Source organism: Anolis sagrei, chromosome 2 (genome assembly GCF_037176765.1).
Source record: "Anolis sagrei isolate rAnoSag1 chromosome 2, rAnoSag1.mat, whole genome shotgun sequence".
Taxonomy (NCBI): domain Eukaryota; kingdom Metazoa; phylum Chordata; class Lepidosauria; order Squamata; family Dactyloidae; genus Anolis; species Anolis sagrei.
In genome coordinates this window covers 61,858,669-61,878,386 of record NC_090022.1, presented here as the reverse complement: position 1 = coordinate 61,878,386, position 19,718 = coordinate 61,858,669, and the positions used below count along the sequence as shown (strand labels likewise).

Sequence of the window (19,718 nt, the reverse complement as noted above, 5' to 3'; positions counted from 1 at the left end):
TTCAATGAATGAGACAGCACCCTAGGATTGTGGATGGAAGATGAGGTATACTTGTTTTTAATATGACGACTGACCACCGTAGTTTTAAATATAGTTGTTATTTTAAATGTGTTATTGTAATTATGAACTATGATATTTTACTGATTGTATGTTTTTATGGTTGTAAACCGGGCTGAGTCCCTCTAAGAGGTGAGAAGCTCGGTATAGAAAACTTTGAAATAAATAAATAAATAAATTCTGTTTATAGATTATTTGATGTTACTATGTTAAATTAAAAATGGTCACAGAGTAATGACTATGTATTACCAAAGTCCAAAACAGTTGTTTTTTTTTGGAACAATTCCCAAAATCCCTCAGCCAACATGGGCAAATTTCTGAGAGGCAGACACTGAGTACCATTTCAGCTTCTTTTTCCTTGTTGGTTCACAAATATTTGCCTACCTCAGATGACAAAAAGTTACTGATGAGAACAAGATCTATCAACGGACAGAGTTGGGATTGCTGTGATCTTTGCGTAATGCCCCAGAAATATGGGAATGCCGCTCATCTACTGACAACAAGCTATTAAGTCTGCATGTCTTGCCCGGGGTGGGGGGTGGGGAAATAGCTGCTTTCCAAGATTCTTTCTTTGGTGTGCCTGAGACATAATCTAGAAAAGGTTCTGAATTGCAGAAAATCTCTGATGTTCTGGATTAGCCCCAGATCACCACAAACAGCATTTATTTACTGGTGATTTCTGAATGGGGAGGAATTTTTGAAAAGTCGGCTGTGGCATCATTACTGGGCATCCTGTTGCTGAGGCATGTGATGTCAGCATTGATTAGTACTCAGCAGCACCCAGGCATTCATGCACAGCCACATCACGCATTCAGATCACCACTCTCTGAACAACAAAAGCCTTTCATGTCTGATTCTCAAATGTAGCAGCCCCCAATTTTTAGTCTCAGTCTGGGATCCTGAAGAAAAAAACAGGTGCAGGAGAGACATGGAGAGGAGAATGGATTATATTTATATTACTATTTCTAGCAACTGTGCAAAGTTTTGGCAGTGGAACAAACGACCCCATTTCCATTCTACAGCTGCAGAGGAATCTGCCAAGCACACTTACCTTAGTCTGTTAGAGAGAAAATTAAAGCGGCAGGAAGTTTTTTGAAAAAAATTACAGAAATGCAAGCAGTGGACAGAGTAGGCATTCAGCACTGCCTTTGAGGGCTGCACATCTGATTCAAAAGTAGTTAGTGAGACCTAGGACCTCATCAGATGCAGTCTCCCCCATTTCTACACACTTTAAAAACACTTCAAAGACAGAGCCACACAGTCCCCATCATATAGCAGAAAACTACTTTTGGCTGTTCCCTGTGGGACTCCATCTTAAAAATGTGTTTAATGTGTGTAGAAACACAGTTTTTAGGAGTTGGATAGCAATCATTTTCAGAACTCCTGATTCATGCAAAAACAGATAAAAGCTCTTATTTATACATGGGAAGGGAACCATCAGATCTCTCTGTGTTAGATTGTTTTAGTGTAGGTGGTCCTGTGAATGGTCTTGAAATGAGCTTCGATGCTCTTTTTCTTGCTGGTAATCCTCTTGCATGAAACCTTTATGATAATTTTAAAAAATAATGTATTTTTCAGGAATTGCGCAATTTTAATATAACACCACTTCACTTTGGTTGTATTTCCCTCTTTTGTAAGATCTAGATTTCAAGCTTCTGTACTTGCAGAGTTTCCCTTTAAAAAAAATGGAAAAGAAGAATGTGGAATGTGATAGCTGAAAATGCAAAGGATTACAGTAGAAATAGACAAAAGTACATTGCATGTGATGGGCAATGGGATGCCTATATTATCCATTTTCCCTTTAAACAAAATCCAATGAAAAGAATGAAAAAAATACAATTCCCCTACCTCCCTCATGTGATGAGGTCCCTAAACAGTATCAGTGCTAGAGCAATATCAATTGGTAGATTCATCTATTAGCATCATCATAAGTTGGCCTATGATCTTTAAGGCAAAGACTTCTGAAGAGCATCATCTCCATCTAAGCATCAATGTAAAAGGTTGGTTTATCCCAGTTACCATTTGGGCCAATCAGCCTGGTGCCTCCTATTCCTTTCATCAGAGTATCCATGACTTAGTCCCAAAGATTGTTGAGCAGCCACCTGATGGTTTCTGAAGGGAACTGTGTTGCAAGCAAGGCTGTCTTGATAAATGGGTCAATTATGGGTTTGTTCATAGCTAATATGTAGAGGGCTGGATACTTCCATAGGTGGAAATTCTACATGACAGATATTGTTCTGGTGCAATAAATGTGTGAGGCCTGGATGTCACCAAACTCTCAGTTTTGCTATAGCAGATTATGACTCTCTCTCTCTTTCTCTCTCTCAATCTCTCTCTTGCACCCCCCCCCCCCATGTTAAAGTTCATCAGCCATATTTTAGAAGGGAAGTCAGTCTGCCACATTTGCAGGTTTAGCTTTTGCAGATTTGATTATTCACAGATTTGATTAATACGTTATTTCTAGTCATGGGACCAGTTACAGTTTCATGTTTTTGTTCCATTTGTTTCATTCGGATGGCACAAAACGGTTCAATCCCCCATGGTACAAACAAAAAGGAAAGTAGCAATGGTAAAAATGTGGTTGCATGCTTTTCAGGCCACATAACGTGGCCCAGGGAGTATTTTTGCATTGCTTTACCTCTGAGCCCAGTTGGGCCAATCAGAGGAGAAGAACATAGTGACATGGGAATGCATTGTTCAGGGTATTGAGGCGACCGCCCCCAATGTGTTCATTGCATGGCATGTGTCTGTTGGTGCTGGAGCTCACTTCTGTGCCTGCTTGCCTTGCTGCCAGCCACCCACTGATTTTTCTCTTAGCTTGACTGCTTGTGCTTGGCTGCTGGCATCTTTTTGATTTCTTTATTTTTTTTCTTTATTCTTATTTTTATTTAATGGGACCGGGAGTTTTGAATGGGTGGGAGTGGGTTGCACTGGGCATTGGCCCTTGGCGCCGGCGTGTGGAGCTTTGGGGAGAAGGGCATTGCTTTCCTCACTGCTCAGATTATTTCTTTTCTTCTATTTCCTTTACTTTTAAAATATTTTTAAAACCTTGGGTGGCTCACAGAGCCTTAGTCAGGGTCACCCTAATTTTGTTTTCCCCTTCCTTTCTCCCCAATCCCTTAAAAGCCTTGTGAAATATATTAAATATAATTATATTACTGTAATAGCAATTCAACCAAAAGGAAAACCTTCCAAAACCACTTTCTTTACTTCTCCCTCTAGTACTATATTTGCATTCCTTACTTCTACTTCTGATATATTTCTCTGTGTGGATATTCTGCTTCCTGAATTTTTAGTGATTATTTTTCAAAGGAAAGTAATTGTTGGCCTTCAGTAGAATAATGTCTCCAACTTTGAAAGCCACTATCTCTTTATCAAACCTTCAGTCTCTCTCTTTCTCTGTACCTGGCCTGCCTTGTTCTTTCCTCTAAATCACTACATTTCCAGAAATAGTTAAATCACATCTGGAATACTTTTTAAGAAAAACAGCGATAGGGTTGGGAAAAGGTGTCATGGTGTCACCTTCAAAGGAGTTTGACCAAGTTGGTGGACTAAAAGTGATAGATTTGTTCTTTATGTGTGGCAATTTTCACCCCTCTAGCTATTCAATAGAAATGCACAAGACTGGTTATTTCTATTTCTATAAACAAGACTGGTTATTTCTATTTCTATAAACTGCCTTGAGTTCCCTCAGGGGGAGAAAAGCAGCATATAAATGTAGTAAATAAATAAATATTTATGGGAATCACTATGTTCTCCAGGAAACCTCCATCAGAAGAGGTGTTCTCAAGAGAGGAATTTTCTCAGGTTTTTTTTTTTTAAATAGCATTATACAGGGTGAGCCAGCATAACTTTCTTTTTTAAAATGTGCGCCAGTCAGTTGGTTGAAGACATAGGGGAGCCCTAGTGGTCTCGTTCGAGAGGTGGGAGTATAAAGTTTTGTCCTGACACAGTTCAGTCACCATCATGCATTGGAACAGTGAAGAGCATGCTTTTGCCGTTGAGGCCTACTTTTCAAGCAGATTTGGAGTGGCCGGCCCCCTCTCCAGATTTGGCCCCTTGTGATTTTTTTCTATGGGTTTTTTTGAAATCCCGTGTTTATGTTAACTGTCCAAGGACCCTACAAGATTTGAAGACCAACATCCAGGAAGAAATTGCCAACATAACGCCTGCTATGCTGGCAAGAGTCATGACAAAGGCCAGAAATCGGTTTATTTATTATTTATTTATTTATTTATTTATTTCTTGCATTTATTGACCGCCCCTCTCAGCCCGGGGGCGACTCGGGGCGGTGAACAACAACAAAGAAGACAGTGTACAGTGAGCCATGACGATACAAACCAGACAAATACAACATAACATATACTTATACTAAAAATCCGCTTCGTCAGGTCCTGGGGTCATAGCCAAAATTCGTAGTCCTAGTTCATTCCATTGTCATTCGATACACTCAGTTGAAGGCCTGCTCGAAGAGCCATGTTTTCAGGCCCCTATGAAATTCCATCAAGGAGGGCGCCTGTCTAACTTCAGCAGTTTACTCAGTGTATGGAGAATGGGGGATGTCACCTACCTAACTTGATATTCAAAACTACATAAAACAAAACTTTAGGTATGCGCCTACATATTATATATATATATATATATATATATATATATATATATATATTCTGATTCATACAATGGGTTTTATTAAGTTTTGAAAAAAGGAAGTTATGCTGCCTCACCCTGTGTTTTTTTTAAAAAAAATCACAGTTTTCCTACTTTTGTCATGGTTCTATACCTCTAATCTCTATGAAAGTAGCAAGTCAACTATAGTTTAATGATAACAAGGGAATAAGAAAGGAACTTAACACGTTCTGGCAACAGTTCATGGTGAAGCATTGTATCTTTTGAAAGAACAGATGCCGCAAGACTGGCAAAATAGGCTTTAATGATCACCATATTTTGAGTTTCCCTGGAATTTAATTTCTCAGTTGAGTTATTTAGATTTGAAAGGCCACAGAATGTGTACTTTGATCTGGAATACACTAATTAAATATTTATGTCCCTCAAAGTTAAGTACAAGAAGTTTTGCTTCCCCCCCCTTTTTTTTTTGAAAAAAAAAGGTATATTAATAGTATATTTTCTCTCCATTTTGTGGGCACTAGTTTTTTTTTTTCCAAAGCAAAGCATGAACTCAGAAGCCAAACATTTTGATTGGGGGCCTGCCATCAGTGGGACAGTGATAAGGAATGCAACTTGTTTGAAAAGCAGAGCCTTTCTTTCAGCTCTTCAAAAGAAAGTATTTTTTTTTCAAAGAGAGTCTTTCAAATTCCAGGAATATGTTTTCAAGAACTATTAAATGCTTGATGAACTTTGGCCACAATAAAGATTACCAAGAAGAAGAAAAGGCATGCAGGGTTTTGCTTTCTTCTTTTTCTGAAGCACTCATAAAATGTGTGAATCTGAAACCAGGTACTGAAATAACAAAAGCCTGAAAATAGACCACTGTTGTTTCTACTCTCAGGTTTATACACGCAAACTATGAAGAAGAAACCTTCGCAAAGTTGCTGGCTGCGGGTAGTACTCTGCAGCCATGACAACAGGAAAGCATTACTGAATCACCATGACAAAGAGCTTCAGACAACTGGTGTTGCTATGAAAAAGCCAGATTCCATAAAAGAAAGTTTGGCAGCAGCCAAAAAAGAAGAACCAGCAAAAATAAATACATAAATGATAGTTCAGTTATTAGACTGTAGACTCTGTTTGTATGATGACCTTGATCAACGAAAAATGACAAGAAAATAAATGGGATGTTCTCATGACTGAATTATTTCTCTTTAATACAGGAGCCATACGAATGTGCACTTAGCCCAATTCTTGTAAACAACAAACAAACAAACCTGTCTTTCCCAGCTGTATTGGGGATCAGAACTTCAGTGTAAAACAGTTACAGTTTTATTCTATGGTCTTCTATCAGTTTCTATCAACATATACCTGCATCTCTGTCACCACCTACATTAATTCAGTTACTACAATATGCTGGAATTTTGGCCTAAACTCAGCTATTAGTTCAAATGGTAGAGTAGTTTGAGTGTTGGATTACAACTCTGGAGAACAGGGTTTGATTTCTCACTCAGCCATGGAAACCTTGTGTGACCTTGGACAAGTTATACACTCTCCGTCTCAGAGGAAAGGGATCTTGCCAAGAAATGTATGTGTCATAAATGACTTGAAGGTACACAGCAGCAACAAAATGAACTCATTCAATCAATTAGATTTTCAAAAGGGTTGACTTAAGAGTGTGTCTACACTGTAGAATTAATGTGGTTTGAAACCACTACAGCCATGGTTCAGTACTAAGGAATCATGGGAGTTGTAATTTTACAAGACTAGTGCCTCACCAAACTAAAGCTCTCATGATTCCATAGCACTGAGCCATGGCAATAAAAGTGGTGTCATGCTTCTTTTCTTCTACAGTGTGGAGGAATCCTATGACTGGAGAACAGGATTTGAAACCATAGAAACCCACTGGCTGATCTTGGGCAAATTACATCCTTAGAAATTAGGATTTGATAAGATCACTGCTCCACACCTTACCCGGACCCAGTGCTCTGTAACAGGACATTCCACCAACACTGAGCCATTGAGTTTTGCTCCATGTTTGTTCAGGTTGACATACAGGGCAAGCACCCAACTTTACTTACCCATAAGGCAGCATTTTTTAACCTGAGGGTCAGGACCCCTAGGGAGCGGGTCGCAAGGGGGTGTGAGAGGGGTTGCCAAAGACCATCAGAAAACATAGTATTTTCTGTTGGTCATGGGGGTTCTGTGTGGGAAGTTTGGCCCAATTCTATCATTGGTGGGGTTCAGAATGAACTATAAATCCCAGCAACTACAACTTCCAAATGTCAAGGTCTATTTTCCACAAACTCCACCAGTTTTCACATTTGGGTATGTTGAGTATTTGTGCCAAGTTTGGTTCAGATCCATCATTGTTTGAGTCCACAGTGCTCTCTGGATGTAGGTGCGCTACAACTCCAAAACTCAAGGTCAATGCCCAACCAAACCCTTCTAGTATTTACTATTGGTTATGGGAGTTCTGTGTGCCAAGTTTGGTTCAATTCCATTGTTGGTGGCATTCAGAATGCTCTCTGATTGTAGGTTAACTATAAATTCCAGCAACTACAACTCCCAAATGAAAAAAATAAATCCTTCCCAATCCAACCAACAACAAACAGCAAAACCTTATTTATATACTGCTCTATCTTCCCGGGGGGACTCAGAGTGGTTTCCAAGTACATAATTATTATTATTTATTATTTATTAACTACATTTCTATACCGCTTTTCTCACCCCTGGGGGGACTCAAAGGGGTTTACAACATAATAAATGGCAAATTCAATGCCTCACACACACACACACACATATAAAATCAATACATACAAAGTAAACAACATAAACATAAAATTAACAAGTCACTATAAGCATAAAAATAACAATAGCACATATATATTTAAAATAATCCTGCCTGTTCAAGGTAATTTAAAAGGCCAGATTGAGGCTAGTGCAATTTGTAGAGGACCCAAGAAATTAGGTAGAGTTCATTTCTGCGGCCTAACAGGAGGAAGTAACCTGGGTACTTGGTGGAAAAAGATATGGCCATATTCAACAGTATCTGGGGCTGAGCTAGAACTAGTCATTCTCAAAGGTTTGTTTAAACCACCAGGTCTTCAAAAGGAGGGGAGGGATGGGGCCTGTCTTATTTCTCTAGGAAGGGCATTTCAGAGGCAGGGGGGCACCACTGAGAAGGCCCTCTCTCTCATCCCCACCAACCGTGCTTGTGACGGTGATGCGAGCGAAAGGAGGGCCTCCCCGGAAGATCTTAAAGTTCGTGCTGGTTCATAGAGGGGGATGTGATCATGAAGATAGACGGGGCCCAAACCATTTAGGGCTTTATAGGTCATAACCTGCACCTTGAATTTGGCTCACCAGTTTATCGGCAGCCAGTGAAGCTGTTTTAAAAGGGGCGTTGTATGCTCCCTATAGTTTGCTCCAGTAAGGAGCCTGGCCACTGCCCATTGTACCAGTTGGAAAACAACACCAGTATTCAAATTTGGGCGTATGGGATGTTTGTGGCAAATTTGGTCCAGTGAATGAAAATGATATCGTGCATATCAGATATTTACATTATGCTTCATAACAGTAGCAAAATTACAGTTATAATGTAGCAATGAAAATAATGTTATGGTTGGGGGTCACCACAACATGAGGGAGTGTATTAAGGGGTCACAGCATTAGGAAGGTTGAGAAACACTGCCTAAGGCAACCTCTGGCTAGGAAGGAATGATTTAGATCCCGTAATCTTGATTTCATGTGTAAAAGCTCAGTCATGCAGTTTAAGGACAGGGCATTTACACTCTGAAAACAATACAGATTGAAGAATTTCTTGCTTGTGTCTTAACTGTAGACTTGTTTAGCACAGTGATTCACTTGTTCTCTTACGATGGTTGCCTCGTGAGCAAGCAGGTCCTCTTACTCACATGGAACATTTTTTTCTTAACTTGAACAAACAAATTGAATTTTAACAAAATTAGAGTTGCCATTTTCTACATTGACCTATTCCCATTGCTCAATGGGAAAGAAGAAGGAAAAATGGAAGATCAAAAATCTTATTTTGGATTTCTTTGCCTGCATATGACAAGACACATCAAAACTATTATTCATAGACATGCAAATGACTCAATGGAAAGGATGAAAAACTCTCTCATCTTTGCTTTGACTGTATCTGAAAATGAACCTATGCTGTACTGTGACTTAATAAGGCTGAAATGTTTGGGGTTAAACTCAGGAGTAAATCTTAGAAGGTCAGCTACCCACAAGACTATCCTGAGAGACAAAAAAATTATAGTTTATTCCCCCCCCCCCCCGAGGTCAATTTTAACATTTTAAGCCTTGAGTGTTCTTTGTCAGCCATGGCCAAATATTCTGTGCTGACAGAGAATATTGCTTTCAGTATACCAGCTGAATAAACAACAGATTGTGAATCAGGTAATTTCATGGATATATTGATTTTTTTAAAAGTTAGACAATTACCTTCCATCTCAGTCATCCTGGTTGAAAATAACGGGGTAAAACCAGATTCTCACTGAAAAAGAAATGCTGGGAACAATTTCCTTAGATATAAAACAGAGCAACTCAAAGCTCTATAAAAACAGGCTCACCAGTAACAGAAAACAATTATGTTTAAACCCCTTTCCAGTTTTAAAAACACATATGGTTCCAACTGCACTTAGGAAAGGAGTGCTGCTGAAACTGCATTTATTTTCTTTCAGAGTAAATAAATATTTTACTGTCTTCATGTTAGAGATAGACCTCTTAATATATAGTATTTATCTACTTAATATGAATGTGCACACTGCATGCACACGGCACAATTCTAGCATTCTGATACCACTTTAACTGTCATGGCTCCATTCTATAGAACCCTGGAACCCTGGAACAAGGGCACTCCCCTCAGCTACAGTCTAGGTACCTCATAAAACTACAAATTCATAGACCATGATAGTTAAAGTGATATCAAAATACAGTTATTTTACAGAGTGCTTTGAGAGTTAGAGTGTGGTGTAGTTACTCTGGTGTATATCTGGCCTGGAGCAGCACTAGATGCAACATGTATGTGCTGAATCCTTGGCTGGTATGCAGACAATCCAGACAGGGCCACTGGATCAGCACTCATCCTCTGTGTTGCTACTGCTGCTCTAAGCCAGCCCCGAAGCTTGAGGTGATCATCTTGTTATCACCTATAGCGTCTGTTGATATCAGAACAAGGCAGAAGCCCAATCAGCAAGAGTGAAAGGGTAGATCTCCCCATTCCTTCTTGCTGATTGTGCAGATACCTAATTCTGACAACAGCAGGTGTGACAGGTGAAGGCCAGGTTCTTGGACGCAACTCAGTGGTGGGCAGGGAGCAGCAGTGGTGGCATGGAGACAAGTAATTGCTTCTTCCTGTTCTGATCAGTTCAGGGAGAGGACAAGTGCCACAGTGACTGTCTGGGTAGGTCCAGCTGACAAGGTGGCTGTGGAGTCCTATAATACTTCAGAGTTTCCTGTAAACTCAGGAGTATCCATAACACTGCCTAAAATAGGGCCAAGTTGAATTAAACAAGAAAATCTGGGATGCTCACCTAAAGTCCCTGGGAATTGTGGACAGCCAGCAGTAAATCACAGAGAATCCAGGTTTTTGTTCTTCTTGTTGTTGTTACTGTAGACAAACCTTATGACTCTGGAAACCAGGGTTCAAATCTTTGCAAGTCACACTATAGGTAAGTCACATACTCTGGAGGGCAAGGAAGGCCTCATGAAGGGCCACAGAAAGTGACATAAGTGCCACTCTGTAGGTAGAATACAATGTTCACTTGCAGATGAGGTTCCCCAGTATGCTATAGGTGTCCCAGCAGTGCTTCGGTGTTTTATAAGGTGGGGAAAAGCCTGGTATTTCAGGAATATATTGAAAGCAAGTAATAAAGAATGTGTTTCCCCTGACATGCCTAAAAAGATGAGGGAATTTTATACCAGCCTTGGAACTGGAACAGTAACTTAAGAGCAGGAACTAAGGAAAAATAAGTCCCCTTATTCTACCCTCCGTGATATAGTAGGGTATGAAATGTGAGGGTTGCTTCACCAATACCTCCCCCACCCCAGGCTCCACCACTGCTCCAGTGCTACAAGGGAAATGTTTTATGACTAGACAAATTGATAATTAGAAAATTTCCTAAGAAGAAATAGAGAATTAGTACTATAAGTAAAGATAAAGGTTTTCCCATGACATTAGTACTATAAGTAAAGGTAAAGGTAAGTAAAGGTAAAGGTTTTCCCCTGACATTAAGTCCAGTCATGTCTGACTCTGTGGGTTAGTGCTCATCTCCATTTCTAAGCCAAAGAGCCAGCGTTGTCCATAGACACCTCCAAGGTCATGTGGCTGGCATGACTGCATGGAGCACTGTTACCTTCCCACTGGAATGGTACTTATTGATCTACTCACATTTGCGTGTTTTCGAACTGCTAGGTTGGCAGAAGCTGAGGCTGACAGTGGGAGCTCATGCCGCGCCCCGGATTCGAATCTGTGACCTTTCGGTCAACAAGTTCAGAAGGTGATTAGGAAATGTTTGAGAGGGGAGAAGAAAGTGGTAGGGGATCTGTACAACCAAATTATAACAGTAAAAAAAGAAATATTAGAGAAAAATTTCTAAACATGGAGATTGGACATGGAAATTGAGAGGGAAGACACCCAAAGGGAAATAGGTAATATAGCAAAAGAAAATTATAATGTATTAAGGGAAGCAAGAAGGAAAATGTTTCAAAAATGGTACAGAACTCCTGCACAACTTTTACGCTTTGTACCAGGGATAAAGGATAGGTGTTGGCATGGCTGTGAACAAAGAGGGGTGCTTAATCATATGATATGGGAATGTGATCAAGTGCAAGAATACTGGAAAATGATTGAAGGGGAAATCAATGCAATGTTAAATTTACAAATAGTAATAATTAATAGAAATGTACTACATGCACGGATAACAGAAGTGAAGAATATACAAAAGGAAAAATTGGTTGACAAATTAATCGCGTGTGCACAAATTGTTTTAGTGAGGGGTTGGAAAGATAAAACAAAATGGACACTGATTAATTGGTATAACTATATAGTTAATATGTTAAATGTGAAAATAACAAATTGCAAATTGAATAATATAGAAAAAATGAAAAGGTAACAATAACTAAAAGGATGTGGGAACTAGTTAGGAATTATTTAGAAAATGTGCTAAGATGTGGAGTAGAAAAATTAAGACTGAGACTGATATTTCAAATGTAACTTCTGTAGTTTGATATATAAATTGCATGTACAAGGAGGGGAGGGTGGGAGTGGAAAAAAACCAATAAAACAATAAAAAAAACAAGTTCAGCAGCTCAGCCATTTAACCCACTTCACCACCCACTTCATATTAGTATTATATTGTTAGACAATTATATGGCTTTACCCAGGGATGGCAGAGGACTGGGCATGGTGTAGATGTTTGAAGTCAGATTAGGACTCTAGAGAACAAGGTTCAAATCCCCATTTGGCCATGGAAACCCATTTGGTGACCTTGGGCAAGTCACACTCTCTCAGTGACCTCAGAAGAAGGCAACAACAACGCCCTTGTGAACAAAGTTTGCCAAGGAACTTTGGCGATCAGAACACCTTAAGGTAGCCATAAATCTGAAATGAACAACAACATAAGGTGGGCAACTTGCAGTCATGCAACCCCTTTACACATAATCTGCAAGTGATTCATTCAAGCTTTTACAAGGCTGAGTTCGCCTTTTCCCAGTAGCTTCTACATGAAAAAAGATGAAGGAGTGGGGAAAAGAAAGGGGTGGGATGAAAGGAGGTACTGGACTTGTCCAGTTTTGGTTTGTTGCTGTCTTCAGCCAACCCTACCACTTCCAGAAGGTGCATGGCCCTTAACAGAAAAATCCCTCTCTCTCTTATCTTGTCTATTGATAGAGGAATAAAATCATTCAAGAACACACATTTTTCCCTCAAAATAATTATAGTTTATTTTTTGCATAATGTTCGAATTTCCAACTATAAATTAAAAAAGCTTACAAAGAAGTTACAAAATTGAATGGAAGGGGCAAGAATAGTTGAGTGTCTCACGCATGACATCAGTTTGTCTTCTGGGCTAGTTGATGTAAGATTTTGTGGTTGACCCCATGTCTGAGCTTGGCCATGTGTCAGTTGTCGGTGTTCTCTTCCTCAGAATCTAAGAAAAAGTGACCAAAACCATATTTGATTATTGATGATCAAGTAAAGATTAATAGTTCTTCATGAAAGATGCCCATTTTTAAAAGAATAGTTCAGCCACCTTAAAAAAAAACAAAAAAAACCAAAGAGCCAAACTCCACTCAGGTCAGGACAATCAACATACACGTGTGCCATGCTGAAAGCTCAATGAAGTTATTCCCTGCCTGACTTTAAATCAAATCTTTGGTCAGTTGAAGCAAACAAAGGGTCCCCTGCAAAGCCATTCATTTTGGCCACAATGGCCACAATGCAAGCTGAACTGCCCTTTCTATTCATTTGAAACTGAGCAAGATAATTCAGATCTCAAAGAAGATGGACAGATGAAAGCATCCAGCAAGCATCCAGTAATGGCAGCTATGAGCATGTCCGTGGCAGGATGTAGAATGAGAAAAGCAGATTTGACTTGAGTCTTGAAATGAAAGAGGAAATAAAAGAGAAAGGCTGGGAAATCCCACAAAAATTAGGCCATGGAATTCTCAGAATGAGGTATCATGGCACTTGAGTGGCTGAAGAAACCTCAGTAAAGACTCCAAGTAGCAAAGGGTTTAACCGCAGTCTGGATGTTCCCTATTGCACAAATTAGTAATTCTTTAAGAAAGATGGTTTTTGAAAGCATTAGGTCTGGGCCACAACAATGATAAAAGGCAACGGTACAATAAGGAGAACTTATTGTTCCGGCTTTGAAGATTGGCAGGCCATTTACCCTGCTTTCCATAGGGGAGTCCCTTTCTGAATGGCTGCCCAGACCATTCAAAAACAAAAGAAAAAAAAGCAAGAGTAGGAGGCTTTAAGTGCCCATCTTCCATGAGCACCTCAACAGCAGACAGCAAGTCACTTGGTAATAATGTTCCACATTATGATGAGAAGTTTTGCATTTCTTTCTGCATTCTGGTTATTATTTCTAAATGTGTACAGTACATAAAATTAGCATATGAAACTTCTGCACATATCTATGGCCCCTTTTCTCTTTTTATGTGTGTGGAGGGCTGTGTGCCTTCTGTCCACACTGCCTTTTTTCCAAGGAAGAGAATAAAATATGAGGCAAGCAATTATTACAATAGGCTATACAACCCATGCTTGTGTTAATCCCAATCCAACAGAGTACTGAAAATTCCTTATATTGTTAGGGAGCGGAATATGTGAGATGAAGCAATGCGTCTCTCAACAATTCAAAAGATAACATAATAACAAGACCTTCAAAATATCTATGTGGGATATTTGACTGTTTTGTGTGGTTATTATTGTAAGCTACTTTGAATATATGTTGGAATAAAAAGGTGGAAGAAGTGCATCTCAGAATAATAATTACAGACCTCAAGGGCCTTATAGTTCAACCATAAAGCAGTGTAGGAGTCTACAGAATTTTTTTTAGCCATTTAACCTTCCCCGCCAAAAAAAACTCCAGCAAAAGAGGGTCAATTTCTCTCTTCAGTAATCTATTTCATCATCAAAGAATTCTTCCCAATGCTTAGCTGGAACTTCCTTTCTTGTCCTGATCATCACCACCATCACTACCACCACATAATACAACCCCTGGGTGGGGGAGGGGAGAGGTGTTGCACATCCCACTGTTTCAGACAATGTGAATAGGTTCCTATGGTTATCACACACATTCCACACAACACCCATGACTTCTCTAAGGGAAGAGGAAGACTGGAGGGATGGGTATATCAGATGCACTATGAAATAATACTGTGTTCTGCTTTGTTGGCATGCTGAGTTCTCAAAAACAGGATGAGCAATAATAGCACATTTTGTGTTAAAATACATATTAACAGACGATATGCTATGTATAAATGATTAATTAAGTTATTTAAGGCTTCAGTCCGATATACACTTACTTAAAAATATAATTGAACTTAATGACACTTATTCTGAGCGAACTTGCATAGAATTGTGTTATATGTAATCTAAACGTTCTCCAAGGGTGCTATATTGGGCAAATCTTTCATGGCTGGATAGTGCCAAAATTGTACTGTAAGATGTAGAGGATACAGCCATAAATGCTGTCAAAATACTGGCAGCATGCAACCACAATCAAAGCATGCATTAGCACAAAAGAAATCTGTACAGCTTCCCCATTGCCAATTCATGCTGAATCAAGTAAAAGAACTGGTTATTAACTGTTGGGTTCCAATCCCATGGAGAGCCAATGTGGTGTAGTAGAGATCAGGGTCGGAATCCCCATTCAGCCATGGAAACCCATTGGGGAGACCTTGGGCAAGTCAGCTTGGCAAACCCCTCTGAACAAATCTTGCCAAGAAAGTCCAGTGATAGGTTCTGCTTAGGATCTCCATAAGTCAGACATAAATTGAAAGCACACCACAACAATCCAATCTTCTTCTTTCTATGTGCATTGTCTATGTACCTGATTCACCATAGCGTGTATCCAGAAGTTACTTGAACAAGGAGAGAAGCACATCAGCTTGTGTGAAGCTGCTTCATCAAATTCTTCCAATCCCTCGATCCTACTGCAGCATGTCTCACACTATTCTAGAGGATTCACAGACTCCCCAGCTTTCATGACATACAAGAAAATAAAGTGCCAGGGAAAACTTGATTATCTGAATCCAGTATTAAGTATTTTATCCTATGAATTGAGACAGAATTGGGCTTTTTACCCTTGAAGTATCTGATTAAACCAGATGAGAAAGCAAACCAGCAGGACACTGTGGATTTTCCACTACTCCTGCTTTTTGGATTTTGTCTTCTGGTGTGGCATTGGGATCTAATTTATTATTCCTAGTGGCTCCCCCTAACTTTTGGCCTAGGGTGGAGTCATGGTAGAGGTTTCTTGCTGGAAAAATATTAACACAGTGCTCTGCAGAGGAAGGATAAGAAACTCTAAACTAGCAGTTGGCACCCAAAATCCTCTTAGTGAATTACACTGGCTTAACCAGTGGTTACACCCATTGTAATTACTTTTGGGGACATTGTACAGGGGGTGGATGAAAGATAGCTGGTTTAAGTCCCAGTGTTATCTACTACCACTTTTGATTTTCAAAATAGAATATTCGTCTTCCTGATTTTGCGATCTCAGCCGACTGAATAATCACATAGTGAAAGTGATGAAGTCAGAAAAACTCGTAACCAATGAAATGTACTTATGCAACAATGTTATGCATCTAAATCAGAAATCACTTTGTATGGAAGGATCACATAGTGAACAACATGATGTTAGGTCACTAATCAAATTTGACTGTATGGCAGATTGAACAAAGACCATTCAGTTTCAGTGTAAAAGGATGATACTTTCTGTCTGATCAAAGAATGAATCAAAATCTTAACCCTATTTGTAGTTTCTTCTCAACAGCAGAATGCTGATGTACTGCCCCCTCACACGCCCCTTTTTGGCAGCTGACAAAAGCTTTGGCAAAGTCCACTTGGGGGGGGGGGCAGGCGCTATAATCTGTTTTCAACCCTACTTACTTACATCTAAAGTGTCAGCATAATTGTCTAAATCATATTTGTTAGTCCCAACTAAAGTAGCTCCGTTTAATAGACTGTTCAATGGCAAAACGGGAAGCAGATAAATCATACTGATGTGCTTACTCTAGTTCAGGCATGGGCAAGCTTGGGCCCTCCAGGTGTTTTGGACTTCAACTCCCACAATTCCTGCTATAGTTATTATAGTTCAGACTTCATTCAAACATTGAAATGAGTGAATTCTCACAATGTACCTGGTTCAACTAACGGAGTGTACAGCAGTTTTCTAATTTTGCAGTTCCAAAAATTGTTGATAATTTTTATTGATTAACAAAAAGATTACTGTGTCTCCATAGCAATCACATAATTCATCTAGCTTCCATTTTTCTCTTTTAAAGAAAGATTGATTCAAGTCACTCGTCTTTCACCATGACTGGAATCACTTGATTTTTATAGAGATAAGGCACAATGATTTTACATACAATTTTCAGCATTGGTGTTAAATGATTAATTGAATTAAAAGGATAGAATTACCTCGTAAGAGCTTTTCAAGAGCTTTTATTGTTATTGTTTATTATGAGGTATTAATGTTCTGAATAGTTTGGTTCAGTATGAAAAACAAGGATGGGGATCATGTGGCCCAACAGAGACTACTGGGCTGTAATCCTTAGCAGTCTTTGCCAGCATTTACAATGGTGGGAAATGAAAGCTGGAGTTTGCAGGCTTCCTAACCCTGCTTCAAGACATGTCTTGAGATTTCCCAAAGCACTTCCTTTGGGATCCTCAGAGTTCCAGCTTGTTTCCATTTTAATATGAGCAAAGATTATATAAAATCTTAAAGAAAATTATAGTATGCTGTGCTGATTGTATTTGCTCACTTTTTTTTGGTCATTGGTAATGGAGGGAGAATGAGAAGGAGAAATATAGATCATATTGTCTCATATGGGCCAGAAGGATACATCACTGATATTTTAAAATGTTTTACCATATTGGGATAGTATTAGCACCAGTGATATTGTCATAGTGATTTTTCCCTCTCCAAAAGCTATGTTATAAAGGTTCAAGGCTGGAATTACTGTGATACCAACTACATTGGCCTGTGAAGATTTGGGAATAAAATAGGTTTCTCCAACTTAAACCTAACTCTATGCTGACCATTTAATGTAATTCGAAGCTAGTTTCAAACTGCAGCTGCCAGGCAAAAAACTCCCACAGAAGTATGCAAAAGAAAGCCCTTAACGCTCTTCACTGCTCTGTGGCTTGTGTCATTGTCAGTTGACACAACTGGTTCCAGGAATGTAATCATCTGGATAGCAAAACCACTTCCTTCAGTACTGGTTTGAAACTGCATTAGATGGTGAGTGTAGATGGGGCCACTAAGAAAAAACCATTGAGGGGTATTTTCCATTGTTTGACTGTGGTCAACACTTGAATGAGTGCTTGTTGTAAAGCCGCCCTGAGTCCGTCCCCCCAGGGGTGAGAAGGACAGGGTACAAATGTACAAAATAAATAAATAAATTGTTGTGGCTATGATAGGTCTGTGAAGATCCATGTCAGATCAAATTTGCGGTGCCAAACGGCTGTCAATGGGAAGTTCTCACTCAAAACCCAAGTGAAACAGCATTCTCTCACTCATGTGCCCCAGTAACCGACATAAAGAAGCAAAGTGCCTCTGGTAATCTTGAAGACAGGATTCATGGTTTTAATACGAACAATATCTGATATTTGAAGATCTGTAAGAAATATATGAGGGTGCAGCTTCATCATGATTGCACCATAATCTCTCGCAATTACGCTTATGGTAATTCCAAACTCGTGAGTTTATGTGAACTATGATATCATAACAAAACTGATTGTGGGTTACTGGGTGGGAATTAGAATGTCAATACACTGTTAACAAATCAGAGAGTTCTGTAGCATTTCAAAGGTAAATAAGTTTTTCATACCACTAGCTTCCATGGACTAGACCCTGCTCCATCAAATACAAGAAAAATTCTAAAATACAATTTAAGAGTAACTTACAGAAAATAATTAGTACAGTTCAGAATGAGTGAAATCACTCCTCTGTAGACCAGCCTCTTTAATAATAGAATGCAATGGGACTCCAGTTACACATATGTGAAGGGAAAGTATTTTTCAGCTGAAGATTCAGCAAACATTTCAGTAATATACAACTAAATTCAAAATCCAAAAAACAATGATGATTTTTATTGGCCAACCAAAATGAAGAAATTTTGTTATTCTTGTCAGAATAATAAATGTTTTTCTACAGTTATTTTCTGCCTCAAATTGAAACATATATTATGAAGATACAGGAGTCTAGAACAGGAGTTCCCAAACTTTTTCAGCCACTGAGCACTTTTTGAAGCAAAGTTTTCTCGTGGAGCACCAAGAAATGTTTAGTGTTTAGTTCTATCTATGTTCTATGCAGCATATTACACATGACAAATATACAAAAGTATGAATAATAAGATGTCTATATTAATAAAGAAAACAATAGTAAAACGAACTGGAGACAATATTATTCATTGTTTAAATATACAAAATGACAAAACAACTAGTTAAGATATTTGAAAAATGTTACAATGTTAAATGTACACCCAAAGTTAATGTGAAAACTGTGCCTCCTTCTTGCAGCAGTGTTTGTCGATGTCCCGTGTCACAAAAGTCAGTTGAAGACACATATCGTCTTTTGCATCCAAACAAGCTCATCATTTAGTTTTTGTAGCCATGTACCTCAAAAAGGCCATTTCACAGAGGTACATAAAATAAAAAGGTAGCAAGAGCAATTTAGCTATTGAACTTAATATCGAAAGATCATCCCCTAATTGAGTCCAAAATTCAGGAAGTGGTTTGCTTTTAAATGATGCCTGACAGTGATTGTCCAAAACCATGTCTATAAGGAACTCAACTCACATTCTACTGCAATGAAGACTGCTGGCTTTGACATCACTGAAAATTCATCTATAATCCACTCAAAATTCTTTCAAATAGATTCCCGTGTCCCTGGGAAAGTATGAATTCAAATTTTGAAGCAAATTGTTAAGGTGTTCTTTTATTATTGCCGGTAATAATGCATTCATCGTTATGTTATTTTCTTCTAAAAAGTTTAAAGTTAATGAGAAATATGTCAGATCCTTATTCTCGATACTTCTCTTGTAGAATGCTATCTTTTTCTTCAGTGTAGAAATTTTGTTAGTGGGATCTAATATTGTCTTCCATTTCCCTTGTATGGATGTGTTGAATTTGTTCATTTTCAAAAAAAAATCTGCCAAGTAACATAATTTGCAGAACCATTCCTGATCATTTGAATAATCTGGTAGCAAACTGTTTTCATCATTCAAAAGTGAACAAACTTCCATTTGAAATTCAAATAAATGTAACAGCACTTTACCTCATGACAAACATAATA

General features: G+C 38.8%; 1 protein-coding gene across 4 annotated transcripts in view; it reads right to left on the bottom strand.

Moving 5' to 3' along the window:
- Positions 1-12,607: 12,607 nt before the first annotated feature.
- WNK2 (WNK lysine deficient protein kinase 2) overlaps positions 12,608-19,718 on the bottom strand; it is a 153,245-nt gene continuing 146,134 nt past the window's right edge. For all 4 annotated transcript variants that reach the window (XM_060766014.2, XM_060766015.2, XM_060766016.2 and 1 more), the window contains one exon: positions 12,608-12,839. In XM_060766014.2, the coding sequence (XP_060621997.2) occupies positions 12,811-12,839 (29 nt within the window). In that variant the 3' untranslated portion in view covers positions 12,608-12,810. The remainder of the gene's footprint in view (positions 12,840-19,718) is intronic.